General features: G+C 29.1%; 1 protein-coding gene across 2 annotated transcripts; it reads left to right on the top strand.

Annotated features, from left to right (window-relative positions):
- The first annotated feature begins 134 nt into the window (after positions 1-134).
- Positions 135-9,388, top strand: LOC107441098 (solute carrier family 61 member 1). 2 transcript variants are annotated; one of them, XM_016054245.4, is made up of 3 exons: positions 135-409; positions 3,481-3,571; positions 7,769-9,388. In XM_016054245.4, the coding sequence occupies exons 2-3, from the start codon at positions 3,533-3,535 to the stop codon at positions 9,104-9,106; spliced, it is 1,377 nt and encodes a 458-aa protein (XP_015909731.1). In that variant the 5' UTR covers positions 135-409; positions 3,481-3,532; the 3' UTR covers positions 9,107-9,388. The 2 variants fall into 2 exon arrangements, with proteins under 2 accessions (XP_015909731.1, XP_015909732.1); XM_016054246.3 differs by having other exon boundaries at positions 147-539.
- Positions 9,389-27,595: the final 18,207 nt, after the last annotated feature.

Consider the following 27,595-nt stretch of genomic DNA (forward strand, 5'->3'; position numbering starts at 1 on the left):
AACATTGAAAAATTTGATATTCCTTGAAATTATTGAATTAATTCATTGAAATTATTCATTATTTCAATTTGTAAAAATTCGCTGCTTTTGAATATTTTTCGTTAAAAAAAATTATGGGCATAAGTATGAAGTGAAGAAACTTTATTGACATTTTGAAAATGGAAGTTCTTTATGTTTGTTATGAGTAGTCTGCATTAACCAACGAGTATTAACATTTCTATAAATGATGCCGGAAATGTTCTTATTCAATTGCTCTGCAATAATTCAAATGCAGCATGAATGCCCTTCCTGGCCGTCTATATAGGAATCGATGATTTATGAAAACTTTATGGCTTATATTTTTCTAGCATGGAAAATGTAAATGTAAATTTGCCCAGTGTTGACTCAGTTACCTATCATTCTAAATAAGGTTATTTACATTTAAATTGTTTGAAATATTTGTCTGATGCATGTGTAATATTAACAAATTTATTTTATTGTTCAATAAATGCGTAGTGTAATACGGTGTTTGATTAGTTAACTTTGCTCCAATTTGATAGGTGATTGATTTTGATTCTTGATTCTGTTACTTCAATTCTTAAAAATATTTTTGTATTTATCATTAAATTAGTTTAAAAAGGCACTAAGCGTTATGTGACTTAATAATTTGATATATCTATTTATATTTGTACTAACAATGTCTGCTGTTTATAACCTTTTTCCATTATTTGACTTAAAAATTGTATCGTTATTCTTTTTTATTTATATATGCTCTCACTATTATCAGTTATGCCATCCCCTTACACATTGAAAGGTGACTATTAATAAATTACATATTACTAATATTATACAGAAACTAAGGGTTTCTAAAATATTTTGTTTATATAAACATTGTAAGTTATTGGAAAGTTTACATCCTAGTGTAAGTTATTATCTTTTTCATTTGCGGCATGTTGCGGTGCATTTTGTTGCAAGGTATGTGTAAAACACAATACCTTGTTGGCACATTTCCCTTGCAATGTGTCTGAAAAAAATTGTGTTCTACTTCAAATTATGTTCTACTTGAAACTATTTAAAAAATTTAGACATTTTGAGTGTATCAGAGATGATTGTACTCCGGAAAAAATCCTGATGTCCAGATTTTTCACTAACCGCGATCCGGAAATCCAAAGTCCAGACGTTTGCAGAAACCATCGATCACATTTATGTATAAAAATTCTTGTATATTTTATTTAAAAATATTAGAACTAGAATTTATACTTTGCATCTCTTTCATTTGTAAAAAATTTTTCTGGTAGAATAATAAATGTGATTAGAGCTAAAAGCAAATATAATTCCATATAATTTCTTTAGAATTTCACGCTGTGAAAATATCAATGATTTTTTTAAATGCGTCATTAATGATTTTACTCAGGAAATTTTTAGGATTTTTGAGCTGGGCTCACAATTACCCCTGGTGTATGTTAATTTATTTTTATAAAAACTTGAACAATATCTGAAATGTTATGATTGTTGGGGGAGCATTTTCAGGTGTATTCTGAAAAGCAGAAGTTGCTTATGGTCAGTAAGATATTGAAATTGTTGAGCTTGAGAACTTAACTGCAAAATGTGCTACTAAAAGTTCATGATCATGCCTTAAGTATTTTTGTTGTGCAGGCGTCAACTTTGCAAGAAAAGATTTTATGAATATTATCGCTTATTTTATTTTAAGTGTTGCAAAACACCACCAATTGCAATAGAAGCAGTAACTTGCAAAGACCATGCGACTTCCTTAGTGATGTTCCTAAATAGTGAAACTAATTTGCATAGATCCTGTAAGTTGTTCAAGTTCTCCAGGTACTTGCAAGAGCTTATGAACTTCAGAAAATAAAATGGTTTGATAAAGCTAAAACTATCTGCACTTGCGGCAACTGCTGTGTCAAGGCTTTTTTAGATGGCTGCTGGAATCTAATATATCGACAGGTTTGAACCACTACAAGACCAAGTTTTAAAGGGAATGGAAAGTTCTATCAGTTAATGTTAAAATGGACATCTTAAAAAAGTTTTTTAAAAAGCGACTTTGTTTTTTCAAAACCTTTTTTTTTTGTTTAAATTCTTTAATCTGTTATACTGGAATATTTAAAAATCAGTATTATTATTTTTTGCTTAGGTGAAATGTAGAAAATTCGACTTTTACTATTGAAATTCGGAGTTTAAGAGCTTCTTGTTAAAAAATAAAGTTTAAATGTAAATAAAAACCTGTTCTAAAATATGCTTCATTCTGTTTAGAATATTTGGTACATTAACAAACTCTTGACAATTTACTTTCATGAAAACTAGTTTTTTTCAAAATATTTTATCTTAGAAATAGATTTGTTAATTTAAAATTGGTCCCTTGTCAAATAAAAAAAAAAACTATTATATGTCATTAATTCGCACCCTGTGTGTTGTAGAATTTGTAAATAGCAATGAATAAACTTGTTACTTTATTAAATGAGAAACAGAGATTTTTTGTTCAGTCACAATAAACAAGACCCTGATTGAAAAACTTGATTTGATACTAATTTAAAATTCTCAAAATTATGAGTAAATTTTTTTAAATTTTACTAAAACAAGACCTTTAAAAAAAACCCTAATCAGTAACAGAAACTCTCCAGCATGGCAGTGGGTGCTGTGAATTATTTTTCATTAATTTTTTTTTTTTTTTTTTTTTTTGTTAAAGTGAACATGCAATTGAGGGTGCTGGGACTTCTTTAAAAAATGTCTCTGTACTTGCTCGTAATAAAAAATAAAAAGGTGAATTGAGAGAATGCCACTAAAAAAAAAAAGTAAATATTTTTTTCTGTTACTTGGTTAAAGGCTAAACTGTGTAGGAATTTTTTTTCTCTATTTTTTTTTTTTTTGGCACATTGTATAAAATTCAACCTAAACTTAAGCAACATATATTTTTATGTATTACTTTGAGCACCTTATATTATAAAATTTTGCTGCATGTATGTTAGATTAAGTTGTAATTTTGCAATAATAATCTCTGCATAACTACATTGAAGTTGCAGATAAATTTTGGTTTGTGAAGATAATGGAACAGATTCAATTTGTAAATTCTGCTATCAGGATCATAACAAAAGGAAGACTAAGAAAAAGCTTCTGAAAATTATTTAGTAGTTTTTTTAAAACATAAATGAAACAATAAACTACTTTTATTTTTATGTGGGATACAACAAGCGTGTTCTCCCATATTATCTTTTGCTTGTAATAATTGATATAAATGTTTTCGAATGGTTTTACTATTTAAAACAAGATCATAATATTTTAAAATGTGCTAGTTGTTTTGAAGTATTGCATTTGCCGAGGTGCATAGATAAAAGATAGATTCAGAGGATGAAAATTCTGTTTTTTTAAAGATAACAAATTTGTGAAATCAAACATTTTTTCATTTTTTGTTTGTTCTAATTACATAAATTTTTGTTTTTTTGCAAAATAATATGAATTTCAATTATTAATTTTACTTAATTCTTACAGGTTATATTTCATGTGAAACATTTTGCCTAGTAATCATCTTTGTAACTTCATCATGATGAATACAACTTTTAAGGAAAATACTATAACAAATGTAAGTATTTAGTACAAATTTTAACATGATAATTAGTTTTTGTCTTTAATTATTTAAATGTAGTCAATGCTGTCTATATAATTTAAATAAAAATTGTGTCAAAGTTAAATGAATCAAATTTGATTCATTATATGTAATTTATTGATCAATTTATTATATATAGTTAAGAACATTTTACTGCCAAATTTACTGAAAAATTTGTATTACAGTTATGCTTATCAACAATTTTATGAAAATTCTGAACATTAAATATACTAAATTTCTTATCACTTATGCTGCATATAATAAAAATTGAAAGAAAGCAAGAGACTTAACTTTTGGTTGCTGAAGATGTGAATTCCAGTGTAAAATCATTTGTGCTGTCCACTGAAAATATATTTTCCTATACTACTCAGAAAGAGATTGAGCAAATTCTGGGACAGACAGCCAGTGGTGCATGATCTGAATGGTTAAAATCATTACTGTACATAAAGACTTAAAAATGTTTAATTTTTTTAAATACCAAAGACTAGATATATTACCTTTCTTTTCTTTCTTTATATGAAAACAAACAATTTAGAGTTATTTTTAATAAACTATTTGTGATAAAAAAATATGCAGCACTCTATTTCAGAGTTTGTCATTATGCATCTGGACCCATATTTCTTTCATCGGGATGCATATTTCATGCAACAGATTTAAGTTATACTCCAAAAGATTTCTGGGGAAGAAATACTCCGTGCAAAATAGGAAACTCTGCCAGTATATCTAGAGCAGTGTTTCTTAACCTTTTTGGTATAATGGACCCATTTTAAAATATTTTAAGAAGTCACGGACCACCCCCCTGTGAAAAAAATAATTGCAAAAACCATCCATCATTAGAAAACATTTAATTTTATTATCTTAATAGTATACAAAATTTTGATAATTAAGATTTTTAATGTGAAGGTTGCTGCTGCTTTTCCTTAATTAACAAGTTGAATTGGGGGATAGTTTTCGACAAAGTAACGTGCATATCGTGTTCAACATTCAATCGATTTCGATGTTTTGTTTTTATAGTCACGAGTATGGAAAATCCCGCTTCGCAAAGATACACCGTAGCAAACAGAATTATAGCTGCCATAGATTGCTTTACAATCAATGGGGGCTTCCAAACGTTTTAAAAATTAGGACTAGTTAGCGGACCCCCAAAATATGACTCATGGACCCCTTAGGGGTTCATGAACCACAGGTTAAGAAACCCTGATCTAGAGGAAGGGACAATAACTTCTTTCATGTATTCTGAATTTAAAAAAAATTAATTCTTATTGCTCTAACATAACTGCTAATAAGAGCAGCTGATTTTGAAAGAGATTTGCATCTCAAAATGGAATTAAATTTGAAAAATCAGCTTAGAAGGAATTGGATAATCTTTCCAGGTTGTTTTGTGAAGGGCACATTTTTTTTGCTACTAATTAAGGTGTCAATTGTAACATGAATTTCGAAGATGCTATTAAGTAGTAGAAATAAAAAAAAGTACTTAAAAATTTGAATTCCATTTATGTTAAATAAATTTTTGTTTACTTTAGAAACCATAGTCTGTAAATAGTGAAAATAACAGAAAATAATGAGGATTGATGTTTTTTGATCAAATATTGAAGCCATAATTCTAGTGTATTTTCTTTGAATAATTTATATGTTAGTTATATTCTGTGTTGTAAAATAACTGTTATCTATAAATGTAATCTCTGTTTTGAAATTCACCACTCTATTTTAAAATTAACTCCTTAAATATTAATGGACAAGTGGAAAAAAATTTCTTAGCAAAACACTGCTATACCAGAGATGCCAACTGCTCCGGACACGCCAAAATAATTAAAATAACGGTAAAGTAAATTTTGCAAATATCTGACTATATTTGTTTGTTCTTTAAAAGACATAGCATGACATAAATTCTATAAAGTGGTGAATTATATAAGCCTGCGAATTATTTAGAAATAGTGGTGGATAAAAATCTACCAAATTGAATTTATTAGACCAAGAATCACAATTTATAAACAACCACTTTGAAATATATAATTGATGTCCGGAGCAAGTTGGCATCTCTGCTATACTAATAGTATTTCTTATTATAACATTTTCACTAAACTAAAAATTCATATAAATTATGCATAGGAAATTTAAAAATCTGATTGGTGCAAATTAGGAAAACCAACTAAACTGAAGTGGAAATGGTTCTTAAGTTCCTGATAGTTAAGAACCTGAAAGTTATGAGCTAATTTTTTGTGTATTATAGTGCTTGCTGCTATAGTCTGCTTTTTTTTAATGGAATTGTTTAAAAAAAATTTAACAAAAAAAGGCAACCAAAATTTTTGATAAATGAAAAAGTCAAGATGTCATGGTGAAACTATGAACTGGATTGTTCAAATAAAAGATTTGAAGCTAGATTGATAAATTCTCTATTGTAGAACTTGCTAATTGTTATCAATAGTTTAATTTACTACACAGTTGCAGTGATGTTAAAAATGCAGAAGATGGCTTTTGAAACTACTGGAAGTATTCCTTATAAACTACAATTTCATAATTAATAATTTTTTTTTTCTTACTGCATCTTTTTAAAAGAGTTCTGATATAACTATATATAGATATTTTTTTAAATAGGATTGTCCTATTATGTACTTCAATGTTTGAAGAAAAATTTAGCCTGTATTACTGCATGCAAAACTAAATTTATTGTTACAATCTAAATTGGTTAAAAAATTTATTAATGTTTCTATCTATTGTTCTCTTTCATAAATCAATTTTCTAATTTTATCTTGATAAACTAATTAAATGAAATAGTTTCTTAAGCTGTAACTTATTTTGAATTTAAATTATAAAATGAAAAATATACATTTTTTTTTTAAATTTCTGTTTGATATGGTTATGTTAATTCATATAAATAATTATATATTTACATACTATTTAATAAAGCATTAAGTTACAGTATCATATCTATTATTTCAAATCTTTCATTTTATTACTTAAGATTTTAAGTAATCTATTTCAACTATATTTTCAATTCATGTTTAAATTTTTGAGTTTAAAGATTTACAAATGTTTATTTATGTTTGATTAATAATTATTAATTGATGTTATGCTTATTGATAAGTATTAATTGACCCATGTTTTATCAGCCACAATTCAAACTTTCAGATCATATTTTTTTTACATAATTCAATATCTTTTAAGCAAAACTACCAACAACTACACAAAACTACCAACAACTACACATTTTGCAAAATATTTTATATTTTGAAACTTTTTAAAAATGTAGTTAATTTGCCAGCATTTTATGTGCTCTACTGCAAAAGAACTGGAAGAAAGTGACTTTATATATAAACTTTTAAATCATTCACTTGTTGCAGAGTGGAAATTAACTTTAAGTCGAATTTAGTAAACAAGGAAATAAAAACTTTGCTCGCACTAAAATAATAGAAAGAGCATAGGAGCAAAGTGTAGAAAGTTGGTATTCCAGAGGTAGATCATAAATATGAGAACTAAATTGTCTGTGAAATGCCAAATTTTTCTCCTCCTCCTCATGCTTTTAAAGCATTGTTATTGATTATTTTTTTGATATTGCTTTTACCCTTTATTGGGCAAAGCTTTTTTGCCTCTATTTTTACACTTTGACAAATATTTTTTTTTAATATTCAATATTTTCTAATATTTCATAAAATGTTTAATTTGGGGCCTACACCATATTATAAAATTTTAATTTAAATTAAGCATTTAATAGTTGAAATTAAACATTTAATTTGTTAAGTAGTTGAAAATGTTTATAAATCAGTCAGAAAAATTGAAGGGCTTATTCTCAAAATCAATCAAGATAGAAAGTTGAGAATTGAGGAATCATGAAAGGGCTTGACAAAAATAATTTATTTTTATTTTTTATATTTGCTTATCTTTGCTCCTCAGTTTATGGTAATATTTAAAATAAGCTTGACCTTTTCCTGCTATGTCATGTACCTTTATTGACATTCAACTAGAGCTTCTTTCTTTGTTCCAAATTTTAAGTGTTTGAAGAGGCTGTAAATTAGAGTAAATGACTGAGGAACTTGTTCATGTTTATGGACTGAGATTTTTTGCAAAACTCTTATCCCAGTAGGGTTTGTAAATAACTCTTTTTCATTCACTGTAAATAAAAACTTCACGATTTCATTGAATCTAATAAATTTTTTTTACTCTTTACTCCTCTAGGTATCTGATAATTGGTATACGAGCTTCACCTATTTGTTGCTACTCATTTCAATATCTGTGTGCTGCATGATACAATATGTGCTGAGAAAAACAAAATCAAATTTACATTCTACAAATAATGAACATTTTCTCAAATTTCAGAGGAAATACTATGTTGTGTATTTTCTTGCTCTCTTTGGTGATTGGTTACAAGGTCCCTACATTTACAAACTTTATAGCCATTATGGTTTCACGAGCACCCAAATTGCTGCATTGTATGTTGTGGGTTTCTCTGCCAGTGTTTTGTTTGGCACCGGCACAGGTGTGTTGGCAGATTACTTTGGTCGCAAGCGTATGTGTATGGTGTTTTGTGTCACTTATTCTTTATGTTGTTTTCTTAAAATATTTCCTAATTATAATATTTTACTTTTGGGGAGGTTACTTGGGGGTATTTCTACATCTTTGCTTTTCTCAGTTTTCGAGTCTTGGTATGTTTACGAACACGTACAGGTATATGATTTCCCAAAGGAGTGGATCTCTATTACATTTTCAAAAGCAACATTTGGAAATGGCATTCTTGCCATCGTCGCAGGCATCATTGCTAATTTCACATCAGATGTGCTGAACTTCGGTCCTGTGTCACCTTTTATCCTTGCCATACCGTGTTTTATGTTGAGTTGTGCCGTAATGTCGAAAGCTTGGGGTGAGAACTACGGAAAGAGGCAGAAAAGTGCCAAAAATATATGTTTAGAAGGTTTACAAGTAATTTTAAAGAACAAATTGATACTTATGCTTGGTATCGTTCAATCTTTGTTTGAAAGTGTGATGTATGTATTTGTGTTTCTTTGGACTCCGATATTAGATTCTAAACACCCACCGTTAGGTATTGTTTTTTCTGTTTTTATGGTTTGCATCATGATTGGATCTTCTCTTTATCAATTGTCCATATATCTTCAGAAAAAGCCATACGAAATGTTATTGCTTGCCATTATATTAGCCACAATTTCACAAATCGGATGTAGTCTAGCCACTAAGTCTGCAGATACAAATATAATGATTGCTTATTTTTCATTTTTCCTTATTGAAATAGCTGTTGGGATTTACTTTCCCTCAATAGGGTACATTAAAAGTGAATTTATACCTGAATCCCATCGGGCAAATATAATGAATTGGTTTCGAGTGCCGCTGAACATCATAACATGTATAATGTTGTTGTCGCTTCACAAGGAATCGGCTACCAGTGGCAATTGTGTTATATTTATGATATGCTCTGCTATGATGATGCTGTGTTCTTTTATTATGATGCAGATAATCAAAGTTCTAAGGTCTATGAATACACTTCCTGATCAAATTTGTTAATTGCTTAATAATATTTTTTTGTGATCAAATTTATCAATTCATCTTTTTTTCTAAATTAAATAAAAATTAAAAAAAATATTGATTTTTATGTACATAACATTAATAAAAAATTTTGATAAGGTTTTTTCCTATTGCATTGTCTTTTGATTAATAAATTTTTAAAGGAAAGAAACAAAATAGTGACTGTGTTTTGTTATGTTTTAATTGTTTCTCTTCTTAGTGGTTATTGTTATTCTAGATATTTATTTTATTAAACGGAATAAAAATTATTTTTAATGAAAATTGTGTTGAATTTTTTTTAAAAATCATGTCACAGATTATTTTGTTTTTATATCACTTTTTATCAGTGAATAACATTTAAGATCAGTGAGTTATTTTGCTTTTCCGTTAATTTTCTTTTTTAATGATAACTTAAATTTTCTCTGTGAATTTATTATATTAACCCTTTGAAAGAAATTTCAACTTTGATTTAAATAATTTACTGTTACAAATAAAATGAATTTGCTATATTTGCAACCTAATTTGTATAAAGAATTTTTTTAATCAGAATTAAAAAGTGTAAGCATTTGTTATGTAATTTATTTTCAATTTCAGTAATTTTAAAAATTAAATTATTTTCTTCCAATTGTAATAATTTCTATTGGTCTTTAAATTGAATTAAATTTTCTTTCAGAATATGTGAATAATTCTGTAATCTGAAATTTAAATTTCTTAACTTTCGCAAAATCCTATCTTGAAATTTTTTCCTCTCTTACCAACTCCTTTTTTCTTCCAAAAGTTCTTCAACACCACGAGACTCAAAGAAACATTCCTTAATGAATTAATAATGCAAGAAGTAATTTAAAAAAACGATTGCACTTAAGTAATCGTTTGGTGTTCTTTCATTTTTTTATTTTTTTTACTTAAATACAAATTTTACAAATTCCGATTTGTTACCAAAGAATTATTAAATTCATGTGGTATATTTGTCCTATTTTTTTTCGCTTTCAATTAAATCGAATCAATATTTTTTAATGATATTATGACATAAAATTACGAATCTGGCATTGGAGTAACACTTTTCAACGCTCTGGATTAAATCGTAAATCCATGTGGTATTTCAATCATATTTTTTGAACGAGGGGGGGGCAGTCTCTGCTAATATTTTTTATAGTTTTTAAAACCTATATTATTACATAACGCAAAATACTGATCTCGGATTTGAGTAATCACTTTTTGATGATTCGCGTCTATACCATCGTAATTCCATATGGTGTTTCTTATGGCAGTTATTGCTTCGAACTTTCTTAAGTTAAGAAAGTTCGTTCAGAACTGTTTTAGAATCCCTTTCATTTATATACAAGATGATTTATGGCACGCGAAATTAGAATTGAGCTTGATAAGTTACCTTTTAACGTAACGTTATTTTTTTTTTCGATCGACTTTTTCGCAATTATTGCTGCTGATTTTCACATGATTTAATCCCGATATTTTTCATATGACATTATTGTGGGACGAGATATTCGAATCGTGCATTTAAGATATCACATTTGGACACGCTCGATTTGCTTCGAATCCATGCGTTTTTTTCTGCAATTGATTTTTTAAAATCCCGGTATATTCCACACGATATTATTACGATTCATGGAATTCAAATCGTGCATTTCACTTCACTATTTGACGCGATGATGCACTCGATTTTTTAGCAGTTGCTTCTGATTTTCGTTTTTTTTTTTTTACAAATTATAATATTTATTGAGTACAATATGCTTTATTAATTACTAGCTGAATACCCGTACTTCGCACGGGGTGAATTTAAAAAAAAAGAATCAATAAATCAGTACTGAGCAGGATTGGAGTTTTTGCCAGGGCAGTGGCAAAAACCGGCGAAAACTGGTAAAAACCAAATTATCTAAATTGCTGATTAAATATTATTACAAAATACTTGAAACAAATTTAAATCAATCATAAGGAATAATAATTTTGATACATTACATGAAAAAATTATTTTAAACATATTAATAATTAATATAAAGGCAATAATTTTTAAAATATTGAAAGTTTTTGACCTCTTTTCATTTTAGAATCCTTAAATAAATGTTTTTTTACAAATAAATAAATATTATTATTTGTATAATATTATTATTATTATATTATAAAAAATTATTATTTGTACAATAATTAACTACACATCTTAAAAGATATTTTATGCTTTAAATTATAGTTATATTAATTTAAAATAAGTTTATTTCACTGGAAAAAAGAGAATAATCGCAAATTTTCCAATCAATAATGTTTTAAACTACTAAAATGATATATTATTAAATTATGATTTAATTATGGAATAATAATTTTGTTAATTTTTTTGTTATTATTTATATTTATAGTATATATTTCAATTTTAGGAATAATTTTGCACCAAAAATGTGTTTTTGTCCTCTCATCTAGGAAAATATAGGTTTTTACCAGGACGGTTTTTACCGATATTTACCATGGTTTTTTCCACCTGCGGCAAAATCTTGCCAACCCTGGTACTGAGTAACACAACGCAATCATGCTCAAAAATGAAAGGTTTAATACCGACACAGATGATTAAAGAGCTTGATGGAAGAACCAGGTGAATGACATTTTTAGGGGAATTAATGAGTTAGATAAAATAACATAAAATCGTTGCCTCAATATGGGTATGTTTAATGTAACAGAACTATTTTTCATTTCACTTTTATCTTAACATAACTAATCCATGTTAGTTTTTAGTATGCTTGCAAGATTTTTATTTCAAATTAGGCAGTGGTAAGTAAAATAAAGCAAAGAATTATTTGTCCCACCTTCTAATAAATTGGTAATAAAATAATTCGCATACAACTTATTTTTTTGTCCTGAAAATGTCACTTGCTTGGCTCTTCCACTAGGTTTTTCAATTAATATAGCTTAAATAATTTAATTTTTTTAAATTTAATGTTACATGTTGTAATCTTCGGTGTCTTTACGTTATTGAAGTAACCAAAACTCGTTGTTTGTAATTCATACCATTGGAAAAAGGATGAAATGTATTTAGCATCACTTGGCATGATGCTAGTGCTAGCGGCCAATTCATGATAGTTAAAATTTACCACTGTTACGTGATTTTTTTCCAAGTACATATCCCTTTCGAAGGGCCGTTTGGTACTTATTACCTAACCCTTCAACATTTGAGTTTATGCATATCTTTGGGGCATCAAACTAAAGCCCATTAAAAAAAATATTAGAACTTCATAAGAATTTTGGAGTATGACCATTTCTCTTTCTGACTTTTAATTTACTATTTAAATATTTATAAGTAGTAGTGAAAAAAAGTTCTTTTAATTCTAATTCATTAAAATATTAATATACTATCTTAACTACCACTGAAAAAAATATTTTCTGAAACTACGGAAAACCCGTTGTAAAATTCTTATCAAAACCAATCGGCCAATTACCATAATACCAGTAGTACATATTACCGGCAGTGATACATATGAATTAAGCGTCAGCTGTGAATGGCGGTGTTTTACGGTTTTCTTAAACGAATTTCCCATTAATCTTTCCTTCAGGAGCTTGACTTTTTAGCACATAACTTACTTTATTTTATTTCAATACACTTTATCAATATTAATTGAGCATTAGTGTCAATATTAATATGCAGATTTTTTACGGTTACCCAAATTGCGAATAAGTATTTTTTTTTCTCCTTATTTTTGCTTTTTAGTTCAGAAATTACTTCTTTTTTTATTTCAACTAAATACACATTACCAACATTTATTAAGCATCATTGTCGTCAATGATAGTATGAAATTTTCTTACGGTATTTCAATATGCATACATTATCTTAATTAAGCATCATTGGCGTTGCTTTTTTATGTTTCTCCTAAACGAATTAGTACCACTTTCCCATTAATTTTCCTTTTGAATACATAAATATTTTTTACTTCCTATTCCATTACTGTTGGTCGTTTTAAATAAGTAATTTTTCAGAAACACGTTTAAAAGAATTAATATAAATAAAATAAGATCGCCTGGTATCAGGCAAAGTATAAATTTGTTATAATTTAATAAATTTGGTGATAATGAGAATCATGTGTGATAAAATCTGCTTATTTAATCTTGACATTTTAGAGCTTGGCATAATTACCGGCGGTTCAGTAAAATTTACTTTCCAGCTTTGAATTTTTACTAAATGATAGTGATAATAAGAATCATAATTTTGAAAATCAGAATTTCTGGTAGTATGCGCCACCATGTGAACGGAAAAATTACCGAATGAATTGTTTAGATACAATATATTTTGGTTTTATTAAGATCTTTGTTATTAGAAATGGTTATTACCATACTAGTAGATATGGTAATGACCATTCTTCGGTGCTTATGGAATCATTTTATTGCATTTTCATGTTGATTTATGTATTGAAGTTGAATTATCCCGTTTAGTAAAAGATTCAATTTTAATTGTGTTTTTATGTTGGTCATAAAAATGTGGAATTAACTTCCATGACGCCCATGGCCCGCAACGGGGTGTTGCGGGAATGCAAATATTCAAATTTGCTGACTTCGATTTTTAATTTTTTTTTTCAAAGTTAGTTTATTAAACATTTTTATTTATGTTTTATGAATTTGTTTTTACTAAATAACTAAAAAGAAATTACTTATAGTGGTGCAATGCTGTTCCTATTCTGTTTATTTTCTTCAAACCACATATTTGGTCCCAAATATAGGCCAAATGTATTTTATAAATGCCCCAAATTCATTTTTGCTGTTTTTCTAATCGCTCTGGAATAAAAAATTTCCACAAGTGGAAAATTTACTGTAAAACTTTTTTTGTTCTTTTTTCAAAATTGAATTGATTTAGCATTATGTTTTCAGACATGATATTTTTAAATAATTTAAAATATAGTTCCAAGTTGTTTAAATAGTACTGAAAACAATTTCAAAGTTAAAAGTTGTTGCTCCAAACTGCTTCAAAATTGTAAAATCGATGACTCATATTTCTCAGAACATTCAATTACATGCCTATAATAAAAATTATGTCCTTTTCATTTAAGTACAGTTTTGAAAAAAATTATTGCTTTTAACGTCCGCCAGCTTTTCTAGGTGTTTTAAACTGCTGAAAAGTAAATAGATAATAATAATAGTAATAATAATAATAAATACCCACCTTGTTAATAATAGAACTAATATAATTATAATATTATAATAAAAACTAATTATTATAATATTATTATTATAATGGTAACTAATCGTGTCCTTTTTATTAAAGCACAGTTTTTGAAAAAAAATTACTTTTAACGTTAGCTAGCTTTTTTAAGTGATTAAGCCCACAAAAAGTAAATAAATAGCAATAATAATAACTGCACGCTTTGTTAATAATAGATAATTTAATTATAATATAATAATAACTAATTATTATAATATTAACTAATCATATCCTTTTTATTAAGAAACAGTTTTTGAAAAAAAAAGATTACTTTTACGTTAGCCAGCTTTTTTAAGTGTTTAAACCCCCCAAAAATTATTAATATTAGTAATAATATAATAATAATATTTAACTAACCGCTTTTGGCGACCCATTTTGATCACCTTTCACAATTATCTTGTACAACATATAAAATGGTAACCCAAATCGAATGCATAGCACAACTATATTCCAATATTTGAATTATACAACCCCTCCTCCATTTCTAACACTTTAACTAGTTTTAAACACTATATTTTTCCACCGTCTAGTTGTCGATTGCACGGAAAAACTTGGATTTTGACTATTTTCAGGAAATGTTCGCGATATTGTCAAAGTTCTTTATGTATTGAAGTTTAGTAATAACTCTTAAATCTGTCCGTCAGACATAAATTACAGAAACGACTGTAAGTATTGATTGAGACATAGCAGCATAGTAGGTAGTCGAAATATTAAAATTATTTCCCCCTCTGTCAAGAGATAAAATAGAAAACTTATACCAATGCTCCATTTCTTGCTGTACTACTTCCTTACGCATCCCTCTAGCCATAACTTTTGTATTGTATAATATAATACTCAAAAAAGATAAACTTCGTCTCCAATAATTGGTTTTATGGTATGCCGCGTCACATCACCGCTAAAACTTATAAAGCTACAAACTAACTATAAACTTACTAACTAAACTATAAACTTATGAACCGTTAAAACTTATAGAACTTTAAAAAAAAAAAACTACAGCCAGATTAGAAAAGTAAGTATATAAACTTTACAAATATAAATCTATATAATTATTTCGTTTTTTTACTTTCTCAAAAATACAAAATTATTCTAAATAAATACTTAATATATAACTTACTATTCAACTGTACGTAAATTATTTAGACAACCTAACAAAATTACTTTAACAGCGAAATAAGTACTATAACGTAATTATTTAGCACTACTTAAATTATCCCTCAACCTAAAAAAAAGGAATAATAACTGTTGCCAATAGATAGAGGAATATCCAAATTTATAAGAGAAGACAAAATTATATATATATAATAAAAAATGAATAAAATAAAAATACTTTTCTTAGCTTGATTGGTATTCCGGATTCATTCAGAGAAAATATGTTATAGATATAATATTCTAACTTGATATCAAATAATTAACTAATTAATAATTATGTAATAAGATTTGTTTCTTGAAATACGTGAATAGCCTTATGCGTATATATGCGTGTATTATGCGTGAATAGCGTGATGAACCTTAGTAAGTGAAGATCCGTTCATTGTTTCAAAAGTTATTCAGGGCTGTTATTTTAGGACTTTGATAGTATGTAAATAGTTTTGAAAAAAAAAATAGTTTAAATACCTTTAAAATTTTCATAACTCAAAAACTTTTAAAAATGAAAATTGCGCCAATTTTGTGTCAGTTGCGCCAGTTTTTGCTTCGTTTCTAAATCATTAAATGGTTTTAAATAAATACAAAAATTTTCCATTTTATTTTTTGGGTGTGTTTAAAATATTAATAGGAAAATTCTATGAAATTATTTTTTGCCTTTATTAAGAAATGGAAATCAAAATCAACGTGGGATTAGTCTTTCAGTATGACTCAATTTTTTGCCAAATTTCTCTGAAACAGATTACTTAAAAAACCCGCTAATTCCCTTGTTCCAAAAACATATAATTTTATCACTACTGTCTTTCCCTAAAAAAATCCCATTTTATTCATGTTCTATTGAGTAAAATCTCAGAAATGTGTTTTATCTTTTTCACAGAAAGTGAAAAATCAAAGTGAATAATGCATTTCAACTTAGAACATGACTCAAAACTTTTTGAAAAATTTCTCTAAAAGAAATTAGGGAAAATCTCGTGAATTCCTGTCATGCTGCAGGAGAAACTACCAACTTCTGGGAACGATATATATATCGCGTGTAAATCTACCAAGTAATAAAGCTGATCCATTATTCCAGTTTTCCCATGTGCGTGACCCAATGATATCACCAGATTGCTAAAATTAGCCTAAGTGACGTAATTCTGTCTTGAAAATGAACACCGTAAGCATGTGTCATCATCATTTAAATTTAATTAAATACTTCGATTACTAACTTAATATATATTATTCAGGTTTACTGAATATTTCATATGAAATCTAAAAATAACGTAAAAAGTATGAGCAATAATTGCATTTTTAGAGGAAAATTTACCTAAAATACATTTCGAAATGAGTTATCTTTTTACCACACTTCTTTGTAAGTTGAGTCGAAAGAAATATTTCGTGATCAATCTATATTTGTCATCATTATTATTATTTTAATCTGGAAATTTCGGTGTGTCTCTAAAAGAATTGATTTGCGAACATTTTGCTAATTGAAATTTTTAATGAAAATAGAGTATAGAGAGTAATAAGTTTGTAGCAAATTTATTTCGCTTGATATGCTTTTAGCTTAATTGTGTTATAACTTAAGTCAACTATTCTGGTGTTAAAAATTAGGAGACATTTTTTTTTTTAATTGGGCAAATTAGGCAGGGATAATTGACATTTTAATTTTTTTTAAAGTTTTCAGAATATGTTCTTTTAAAAAATTTTTTTTTGCATCGAAGATCAAAGGTCATTCGAAAAACTTTGAAAAGAGGCTATTTTCTTAGAATTTGACAGTCAAAATCTACTTGAACCAACAGTGAATCACAATGCTTACAAATTGCTGTGAATGCCAATATTAGTTAATATGGCAATATTACTCATTTGCATTCACAGTATTAGGCATTAGCAATATTAGTTAGAATGCCAATATTGCTGTGATACCAATGAGTAGAACCATAAGAAAATAAACATATGTGGGGTTTGCATTTGGCGTGAATTTAAAATAGACCATAAAGTATCAAGAAACTGAAATTTTGCACAACTTTCAATGTCATTAAATACCTCCGGCAGAACCAATCAAATGTGAAATCGGCTGGAAGAGGAACCGTAAGTATTGCAGAAACAAAATCAATTCACAGACCTATGGCTACTGATTCAGCTTTTCTATAATAAGGTCCTAAAAATTGAATACAGTATTTGAGTAATTGAATACAGAAATAGTTAAGAGAAAATTTAAAATTGTTTATTATTTTTTTAATGTGATTTATGCTTAATATAAATACATGATAGATGGCCTAGAGAAGGACCTTTTGGTCTTAAAAACTAAAAATTAGAAAACTGGAAAACACTAGCAAAAAGAAAAAAAGGTTAGCCTGGAAAAAACTTCTTGAGAAAGCCAAGGTTCACCCTAGGCTGTCGAGCCATTGATGATGATGATGAATACATGAAGTTAACACTTCCGCCGGGTGAGCTGCAGTTTCAATTTAGAACTTAACTGAGGAAATTTTGGGTAGCCTTGACAGAAATGTAAAAGCGTATATACGTGTGAGTCAAAAACTGTATTTTTTTATACGTTGAATCGTTTTAACTCTTACAAATTAAAAATTATTAATTCTATTAATTTTTGTTTCGATCTTATTCGATGTAGAATAAATAAATACGCATGATCAAAAATACATTGCTTTTTATATAGCAATGTCGAGAGCTTTAATAAAAACAAGCACAAGACAGTACTTTTTATCCTAATTATTTGTATATGCAATATCATTTTAGATTCCACATTTTACAGCATTTATAACACTTTTACTTCTTTTATAAATATGTAATCAAGTCAACATAATTATAATGATCGCCCTAATATGTATTTTATTTTATAACCGTTGTTGAACAGCCGACCCAATTTTGGGTTTACCACTACTAATGTTCAACCCCGTAGCCTTGCAATTTTGAACCAATTCAGAAAACAAGGAATCTCCTGGATCAGTACCCCCAGAGGTATGATTTGTTATGGGAACATGGAGGACTTTGAGACTCGACACAGATTTAACGTGCATCAGTCACCATTTACTACACGGGGAGTCTTCGGCCGACGGGGATCGCACCCAAGACCACTTAACCATAGACCCAGTGCCCTACCAACCAGACTATCCAGGCCCTAATCTGTATTAAACTTAGTATGTTTTAAGGATTAAACTATCCTTAATATGTATTAAACTTAGGCCTAATATACAGTTATTTATTTATTTATTTTAAATTTTACAGTACGTAGTCCGCCAATGATTCAAAAAGGCATCTACTGTAGAGATCTCTAGACGTGTATATATATATATATATATATATATATATATATATATATATATATATATAATATACAGTACACTCTCGATTATCCGGTTTGCGGATTATCCGTGCTCATTCCGGAGTCACACAAAAAATATAAATAGAAGCATTTTCAAGATTAAAAATATTTCATTCATGAAGTTATAACACTACCAAATTTTTGGAAGCAATATTCGTAATTGGATTGCAGTATATGGAATATCAGCAGCATGGTCAAAGGTAAAATCGTCTACGTTATCACGATCTTGGAGAAAGATGATACCGCTTGATGAACAATCCTCTTCAGATGTTCAAGAAAAATATGATAACAGTATTCTCGAACTAGCAAAAGAAATCGAAGGTTTCGAAATTCTTGATGAAGAAAATTTAGAAGATTGGTTTCAAAGTGATGCATGTGAGCCTGACTTCCAGTATTTGACTGATGAAGACATCGTTATGTTGTCAAATCAAATAGTGATGATAGTAACTGATGCAGAAGATGTAGTAAATGAGGGAAATACAATTTCTCATTCTGCTGCTCTGTGGAAACTTTATTAGATTATATGAGAGGATTTGATTACAGTGACATTACTGCTGTTCGTAAAATATGTGTATATGGCGAAGTCGCATTGCACATTTTTTAATAAGGAAAATTCCTTGTTTGATGTTATGCATGCAAATGTCAGTAATTTTTATATTTTTTGAACTGATATTGAATTTTTCTTTAATAAAAGGAGTTTTCGGATTATCCGTGTTTTTCGATTGTCCGTGCGACCTGTCCCGGTGATTAACCCGGATAATCGGGAGTGCACTGTATATATATATATATATTAGTGAGAGAGAGCAAAATAAATAAATGCAAAAGAACACGAAGAAAATTAAGAAAAACAATAAGTTTCATTTATTGCGCATAAGTTGCACGTAAATAGAATTCATAAAATAAGTTCAAAATGAAGATAAAACAAAGGAAAATTACTTACTGTGAAAAAAAGGGGGGAAAGAAAAATAATAATAAAAAAATAACCAACAACTGGAATAAAAATCCGAAGAAAAGAAAAGGATAAAATTTTTTTTAAAAATCCGGAAAATAAAAGATACGGAAAACAAAAGATATATCTTGTATTTTCCGGATTTTTAAAAATTTTTTTATCTTTTTTTTTCTTTCTTTTTTTCGGATTTATACTATTATAATTTTTTTCCCCAGTTGTTTGTTATTTTTTTTATTATTATTTTCCTCCCCCCCCCTTTTTTTTTCATATGTTCATATGTCATATACTATATGTTTCCTTTGTTCCTGTGTTTTATCCTTATTTTGAGCTTATATATATATATATATATATATATATATATATATATATATATATATATTTTAAAATCACAGCTCTAAATGAAATAGTAGAGAAGGGCAGTGTGCAAGAATGAAATTTGTATTTAGACCAAAAAGTGGACAGCACACGGAATAATTCATCACCCTACCAGATGACCATTTCGAATAATGCCTGTGTCCCTGTACAAACAATAAAACTTTGAGTTACAGAGAGAATGGTATTAATTAAATTTTTAACGGGAAAAGACAATAAAAAAATAAATAAAAAAATCTTATCAAGATGAGGACCAAAAGAGACGGGAGAGTTTAGAACTTCTTGAAGTTCGTTGGACGATAGGAATCGAATTTGTCTTTATGGACTCCCACCTAATTGTGGTTATTGTATAAACAAGATGTTATCGTGATGTGAAGTAACCGATAAAGAAAAGGAAGCTCTTATTTTCGTTAAAATTTATTTACCGAACAGCGGGGAATTGCCGATGAGGAAGAATTATTTGACTTTTACGGCTTCTTTTTTTGGCTATCCCACTGACAGGAGGGACAGTTCTTGATCTGTCTGCTTTTCCAGACATTGCATTGTACCGTAGATTCTTCTAGAAAAAAAAAAAAAATAAAGCATAGAAGAGAAAGTTTTTTATTTTTTATCACTGAAATGTTTGGTGTATCAAATGAAAGAGATACATATCTTCTGATGTGAAGTCAAAAATATTTTTCAAATCATTTGTAAAAGATGAAATGTTACATTTGTCGTTGTAATTTCTTATCTAGTGTTAACATACATTAGATAAAAAATAATCCGATCATAAATTAATAAAATTAATGCTACAAAGTTTTAAGGTTATTAATTAATCTTACAAAGTTTTATTTATATTACAAAGTTTTAAGGTTATTAATCTTGCAAAGTTAAATTGGTCTTACAATCTCTAACAACGTTTAATTAATCTTTCAAAGTTTTTATGTTATTGATTAATCTTGCAAAATTTAAATAATTTTACTAAGTCTTTATTTTAAGGTTACTTTAAGATTTTTTTTAAGGTTAAGGTTATTTTAAGGTACAACATTTTAAGGTCATTAATTAATCTTACTATGAAGTTTATTTTATCTTACAATTCCTTAAAAGGTTTAATTAATCTTTCAAAGTCTTAAGGATTTAATTAATCTTGCAAAATATTATAAAGTTTTAAGGTAAGGCTTCAATCATAAACAGAACAAATATCTTTGATATTGTTGAAAGAAGTTTATTATTTTATAACACTGACATGACAATCAAAACAAATATTTCTTTTTATACTGTAGAAAAAGAAGTTTGTCATTGTGAAGTAATGACAGCGTATTGTTAATCCTAAATAAAAAAAAATTAGAAAAATGAAGAAGTTGTGTAATGTTTAAAATTTAACATACTTGCAAATTCTACCGACGGGAGATTTTTTTTTTTTGAATGTTTAAAAGTGGTAGTAAATTTTATGTTTTTCCTTTCATTTTTAAATAATGGGCCGGGATAGATTGGTTGGTAAGGCGTTGGACCCATTCCCAAGAGGTCGTAAGTTCGATCCCCGCCGTCCGAAGACTCCCAGTGTAGTAAATGGTGACTGGTGAGCGTTAAATCTGTCAGGTCACAAGTCCTCTATGTTCCCATAACAAATCAATACCTCTGGGGGTACTGAATCGGAGATTGATTGTTCTCTGGTTCAGGTCAAAATTACTATTTGCGGATGAATAAATGGATGTAAGAATGGGTCCGCCCTATAAACGGACTGTGATGTGCGTGTGACTGAAGTCATATTCTTGGCCATAAATGGCGCCATTAAAAAACAAGAAACGTACCATCTGCTTTAAATTCGCTTGGTTTCACCAAGCAGGCTTTCTGGTATATGGCAAGTGTCATTAGAAACAACAATAACAATTTTTGAATAATAAAGTTGATTAAAAATGATTTTGACCACTTCTGTTTGTTAAAAATTTAAACAAGTATAAAGACCTGATAATCATACCGTAAGCATTGCTACCAACCTAGCAACCAAAATATAAAAGTGATAGTAAATTTTACAGTTAATAAATTGGTTGTATATTCTTAAAAAAAATTGAAGCAAACTAAACATGTATGTTATTTTATAAGCGGCATTGCGCAGATTACCAAATTCAGAGTTAACGACCATCAATGTTGAACTCCGTAGCCTTATAATTTTGAACACAACCCAGAAGATAAGAGAACATCCGAATCAAGCATTGGGGCAAACTATATTTTAGGGAGGACTTCTTGATAGAACTAACCCGCCTTTGTGTTACCTGGAAAACCACCAAAATCTCCTACGGTTAGGTAGATGGCCAGGGCATTCTATTCCATGATCCGTCTACTGAGCTCTGAGTTCGTATCAACCAGCCGTCGCTAGGTTTCGAATCTGAGCCACCTCTTCGGAAGGCGAATGCTCTGTACCCTAAGCCACCAGCACCTCGTGTTTGGAAGTTTTAACTGCTAACAACATTATACGAATTCTGCATAGTTTTCTATTTCTCTACTACTAAAAATATTTTACATGACAGCTTGCCATCTGTATAAGAGATAACAAAATTAAATAAATTACATAGCTGGCAACTCGTACTGCCGTTGGGAAAGATTTCACAAAGTGGCAGTTAAGTATAATAATTGAAGAAGCTAGAATTTTTATAAAATTAGATTCTTCGTCTATATTATAAGTTTAACTGCCCCATCATATGATCTTATTCATTCTTTTTGTTGAGGGCACTAAATTTTGATAATTACAATGACTCCTTTTTCAAACAGGAAAACTAAACAGCAAGCGAGAAAGTTTCATTTTCTTGTTTTTATTCCGAGGGAAACTAAATTTTTTGAAAATTAGGTACTTTTGGTCACTTTTTATTCCTTGTCATTTTCGAATTACTTAGGAGGAACTTTCGGTGATTATAGAATTTTAAAGCGAAAATGATTAACTCTCATTTTTTATTTTAAGTCAGACAAAATAGCTCAGTTGAGAAACGTAGTTTTTAAATTTTTGTGTCTATAAGTTTGCTTTTGACAGAAATTGGTTAAAATTTCTATTTTCTATAAGATCTATTTAGCAATAAATTGGCGATATTTTCTGCTAGTTGTTGTCGGGAAATGATCGCAATTTGTATTGTCTCATCCAGCATAGAGCTTCAATTAAAATATAAACATTCCAGCTAATCGAATTCAAATAGTGGTCAAAAATTTTATTTACGATAAACTATATAGGCCAGAGGTTTCCTACTCACATGAGGCCGGGGGCTGCAATTAAAAGCACAAATCAAATGGAGGGCAGCTGCTTTATCAAAATTTTATGCGGCACTCTTTTATGTTTGAAGGAACATTAAATATTACTGTCAGATTTTTACCAAGTTGTACAGAACAAAAGTATTAAATTACAAATTAAAATAGGAAGTAGATTTTTAAAAATATTTAATTGCATATTAAAAAATTCGGGCTACAATAACCTTAATGTGCACCTGTGTATTAAACAATTAATGTGCAACAGATATCTAATTGTTAAGATATAAAACTTTAAAAAGGTTGTTACTAAAACCTACATAGTAGCACATAAAATGTTCAATGAGAAAATTGAGGTTTGTCTGCTGCAACCACCAGAGAATAGATATTTACATTTTAAATTTAAAATTTACAAAAGAGTGTGTAAATATTTTCGTTCAAAATGAGTGGTTTCAAAAATTTAAATCGGACAATTTCTTCGAGAAAATTTCTGATACACACATGCTAAATTATATTCACAAAATACAAAAAAAATGAAATAAAAAAGGGCAACATAAACGATTATTTTTGTATTTGAATAAATATTTTCTTGGATGCAAAACCTGAGAAATAAATTTTTTTGCACCGTTGGTGTGTTAAATTTCACAGAAACGAAGAAATTAGGTTTTTATTAACAAGAAAAGTATTTTAAACCAATACAGATTTTTTATGAAGATTGTCAGCAAAAAAATGACGACTAATATATTTTAGTTCGCGGGCCACAAAAAAAAAGAAAAGCTTCGTGGACCGGATGCGGCCCCCCGACTGCCAGTTGGAAGCCACTGATATAGGCGATAAAAATAACGGTAACTTATCATAACTGCGGTAATTCATTAGGTGCTAAGCGACTTGAGGGATTTGCGGGCAGCATCGAGCAGGAAAAAAGCTCTCTGGCTGCGTAAAAACTCAGTTTTCTTTAACTCGGGAAACAACAATAAGTTCTCACGCTCATTTTATTTCACTCTGCATTAACACATTTACATTAACTCTATAACTTTTTCTTTTTTAATTGAGACGGGGAAAGCGTCAAGCCGGGTGTTTTCATCCTTCTTTTTTTTTTCTGGAATTACCCGGTATGATTCTAGATCCGTGATTTATTCTAACATGCTCAGGTATAATAGGCTTGAAAAGTCCATCCTCCACTTTGAGAAAATTAGAAGTTCCGAAAACGTCTGGGCCACTCCTCCTTCGAACCTTATCCCTCTAAACTACAGGCAATCACTGTCACCCTGGACACGCGTTCCTCTATACCTCTGAACTCTCGGCCTTAGCCATATTTCTAGTTTCCAATTTCATTTGTTTCCGGTACTTCTATCAACGCAGAAGAATTCTATGCCGTTTTTTTATTTATTTATTCCTTTTTTGCCTTCTTTTTTTTACTTTGTTCGAAACCATTTCAAATGAAAGCCGCCTCGACAATAAAGTAAACACAGATTTTTTCCTCCTGTCTTCTTATACTCTTATACTATTATATTTTTTTAGACTCACAGGTGAATGAATTCCTCTCTACTCATCATTGGCTGAAGGGGCGTCCCCCCCTCTCATCTCAGGGTCTTCAGGGTCAGGGATTCTCGAATCGACCCCCCGCAGATCTCGGAATAGTTCTCGCCCAGCCGGAACGAGATGTACCTTTCTTGAGCAAGAAGAAAGATCCTCGTTGTCTTCCTAGAGAAAATGTTTTCGTTTTCTTGGTCTTTTTCCATGGATCCAGAACGAACCCAGTCCTAAGAAAAGCATTCCTTTGACCAGCGACAACTAAAAATTATTATTATAACTTGCCTCACGACTTTTCAGGTGTGGTGTTTTTATACTTTTATATGAAGATTTCTATTCAAGACCACTTGCAAAAAAGAATAATTCAAGGCTAAACCATGTAATTATTTAGTTTTGGGTAGGAGACCATGTGTACTTATTTTGGAATATATAAACATTTCTAATGGTTTATTTGAAGAAGACATTTGGCGGATATTTGATAATAGTTTTAACACTTTTGCATTCTACAATTCTCATTTAGCGAATTTGAAATATAGATCGCTGGTTGTTACTTTCCTCTTTATACCATTCAAAACTTACAAAAAAGAATAATTCATGTAATTATTTAGTTTGGAGTAGGAGACTATATTATGTACTTATTTTGGAATATGTAAATAGTTCTAATGGTTTATCTGAAGAAGACATTTGGCGGATATTTAATAACAGTTTTAACACTTTTGCATTTTGCAATTCACGTTTTGCAGGTTCACCATAAAGGTTCCTGGTTATTACTTTTTTCTTTATTCCTGGGATGGAGGCAAAATTGAATAGAGAAAAAACTGATAGTAAATATCATTCTATTCATAGCAATATTTTTTTTTTTTTTTGTGCAGACAAATATAAGCTTATACTAATATAAAACTATTCATCCCTATTCACTGTTCCTCAGTTAAAAAAGCAAACCTGTTATAAAGTAGATATAACTATTAACAAAAATTTTGGTAATCATGGATGTTCCTAAAAATAAGCTATAATAAAATAATTTTCTTACTAGTTTCTGTTATATGTTTCGTTATACATAAACTTTCAATACTGCTTTTAATCTGTTAAATTATGATCAACACGCTTTCTCAATTCGTAATGCTAAGTAAATATCTTAGTGAGCTATCTTTATTTGTTTTGTTGCATATAATTATTACTGTATTTTCATGTTATTATCAAATTATTACCATGGTAAAGTGCCATTTTCTCTTTTCTACTCTATATTGTGCCATTCGTGTTTCCAGCCATGCAAACTGTTTTTTTTTCCATTATATTTAATGATCTATAATTCAAGATGAATGGGAAAAGGGCCTTTTTAGGCCTCAGGCGCCCAGCTACACCTAAAAGTCCAAACCAACCATTGCTGGGATTCGAACCCGGGTCACCTCATTGGAAGGAAAACACTTTATCCCCTGAGCCATCGCGGCTCAATGATAATTCTATGTGAAAAATTCAGTTTCGCACAGCCCTTTCGAAAAGACTACTAGCGTTAATTATAAGACCAGTATACATTATAGTATGGCAAAACGATTATAATAAAAATATAATGAAATAATCTCAAATTCACAAATTAATGGTCTTCAAGGTCAAATAGTACAAATTGGTGTGAGTAAATGGCATTTGTGAAGGGTTCAATATTCATTATTATTTTACATTATTCAAATTTAAAATTATTACTCATACTAGTGGGCTGCGCCCCCTGCTCGCTAACGCTCGCCAACCCCAGAAAATTGCTACGCAATCTTATATGGTTTGCTTCGCAAACCAAGCTCGCTTCGCTCGCTACTAACTTAGGTACATTGCAATTACACAAAATTCTAAGAATTCAAAACAATCATTCAAATCCATATAACAACTTTTTAAAAAAAAAAAAAATTACTTATTTTTAGTAAATACTAAGTCATTAAAATAAATTTGAATTCAAATAAATGACATGTAATTCGTTAAACCTATTAGAAATGTGCTTTAGTATAAAATCTTAAAGCGTAACAGCACGACTGAGATTCATTTTTCAATGAATAACTAATAACAATAATAAAACAAATAAATACGTGATATAAATAAAAAAAAACTCTTTCGAAAAATAAACTAAAATAGAGATCTATCGACAAAGACTACTCACTTCTGCCTAGCTTAAGGTTATTTCAGTTTCCATTTTCAAAATTGGTTCATTGGTCGATTTTCTATAGCGTTGCCATTCGGGGAGTTGTAATGAGGCTTTTTTTTTTGTCGCCGTGTAAGAGAAAGATATAGATAGATGTTTCGAAATAACAGTACATTAGTATTTATTAAAAGATGATCCATCAAAAATGGAGTTAGTATCAAAGGTAAGAGATAATGAAATGATCTCAAAATCATTAATTAACGGACTTCATGGCAAAATAGTTGAAACTGATGTAAGTAAACGGCATTTGTGTAGGGTTTAATAAGGATATGAGCCACTTTATTACCATTTCTGGATTCCCAATGAATTGTCATGCTGTTTTCTGACAAATAATTTGAGACCTTTGAAAAAGAAGTTGAATTTATTGACTTTTCATGATCAATCCTACTTTTATCCTTTAAAGCATAACTCGGGAGATTATTGGGAGAAGACTGGATAGCTACAATAGTCAATGGACATTTTCTATACGATTAAAACCTAGAGATCTGGCGGATGGCTACTCCAGCCTCTGAATATTTTCGGCTTGAATGCATTATTTGACCAACTCAACCTTGTCACCCATAAACCGAGATATTTCGAGCCGCTCA

This window comes from Parasteatoda tepidariorum, chromosome 4 (genome assembly GCF_982258835.1).
Source record: "Parasteatoda tepidariorum strain Cologne lab strain chromosome 4, Ptep-v5.0, whole genome shotgun sequence".
NCBI lineage: Eukaryota > Metazoa > Arthropoda > Arachnida > Araneae > Theridiidae > Parasteatoda > Parasteatoda tepidariorum.

What these genes read in the sequence shown, in the direction of transcription:
- LOC107441098 (XM_016054245.4), top strand. Translation starts at nt 3,533, where the DNA reads ATGATGAATACAACTTTTAAGGAAAATACTATAACAAAT. An exon ending in AGGAAAATACTATAACAAAT is followed by an intron (nt 3,572 to 7,768) that starts GTAAGTATTTAG and finishes TTACTCCTCTAG; the next exon opens with GTATCTGATAATTGGTATAC.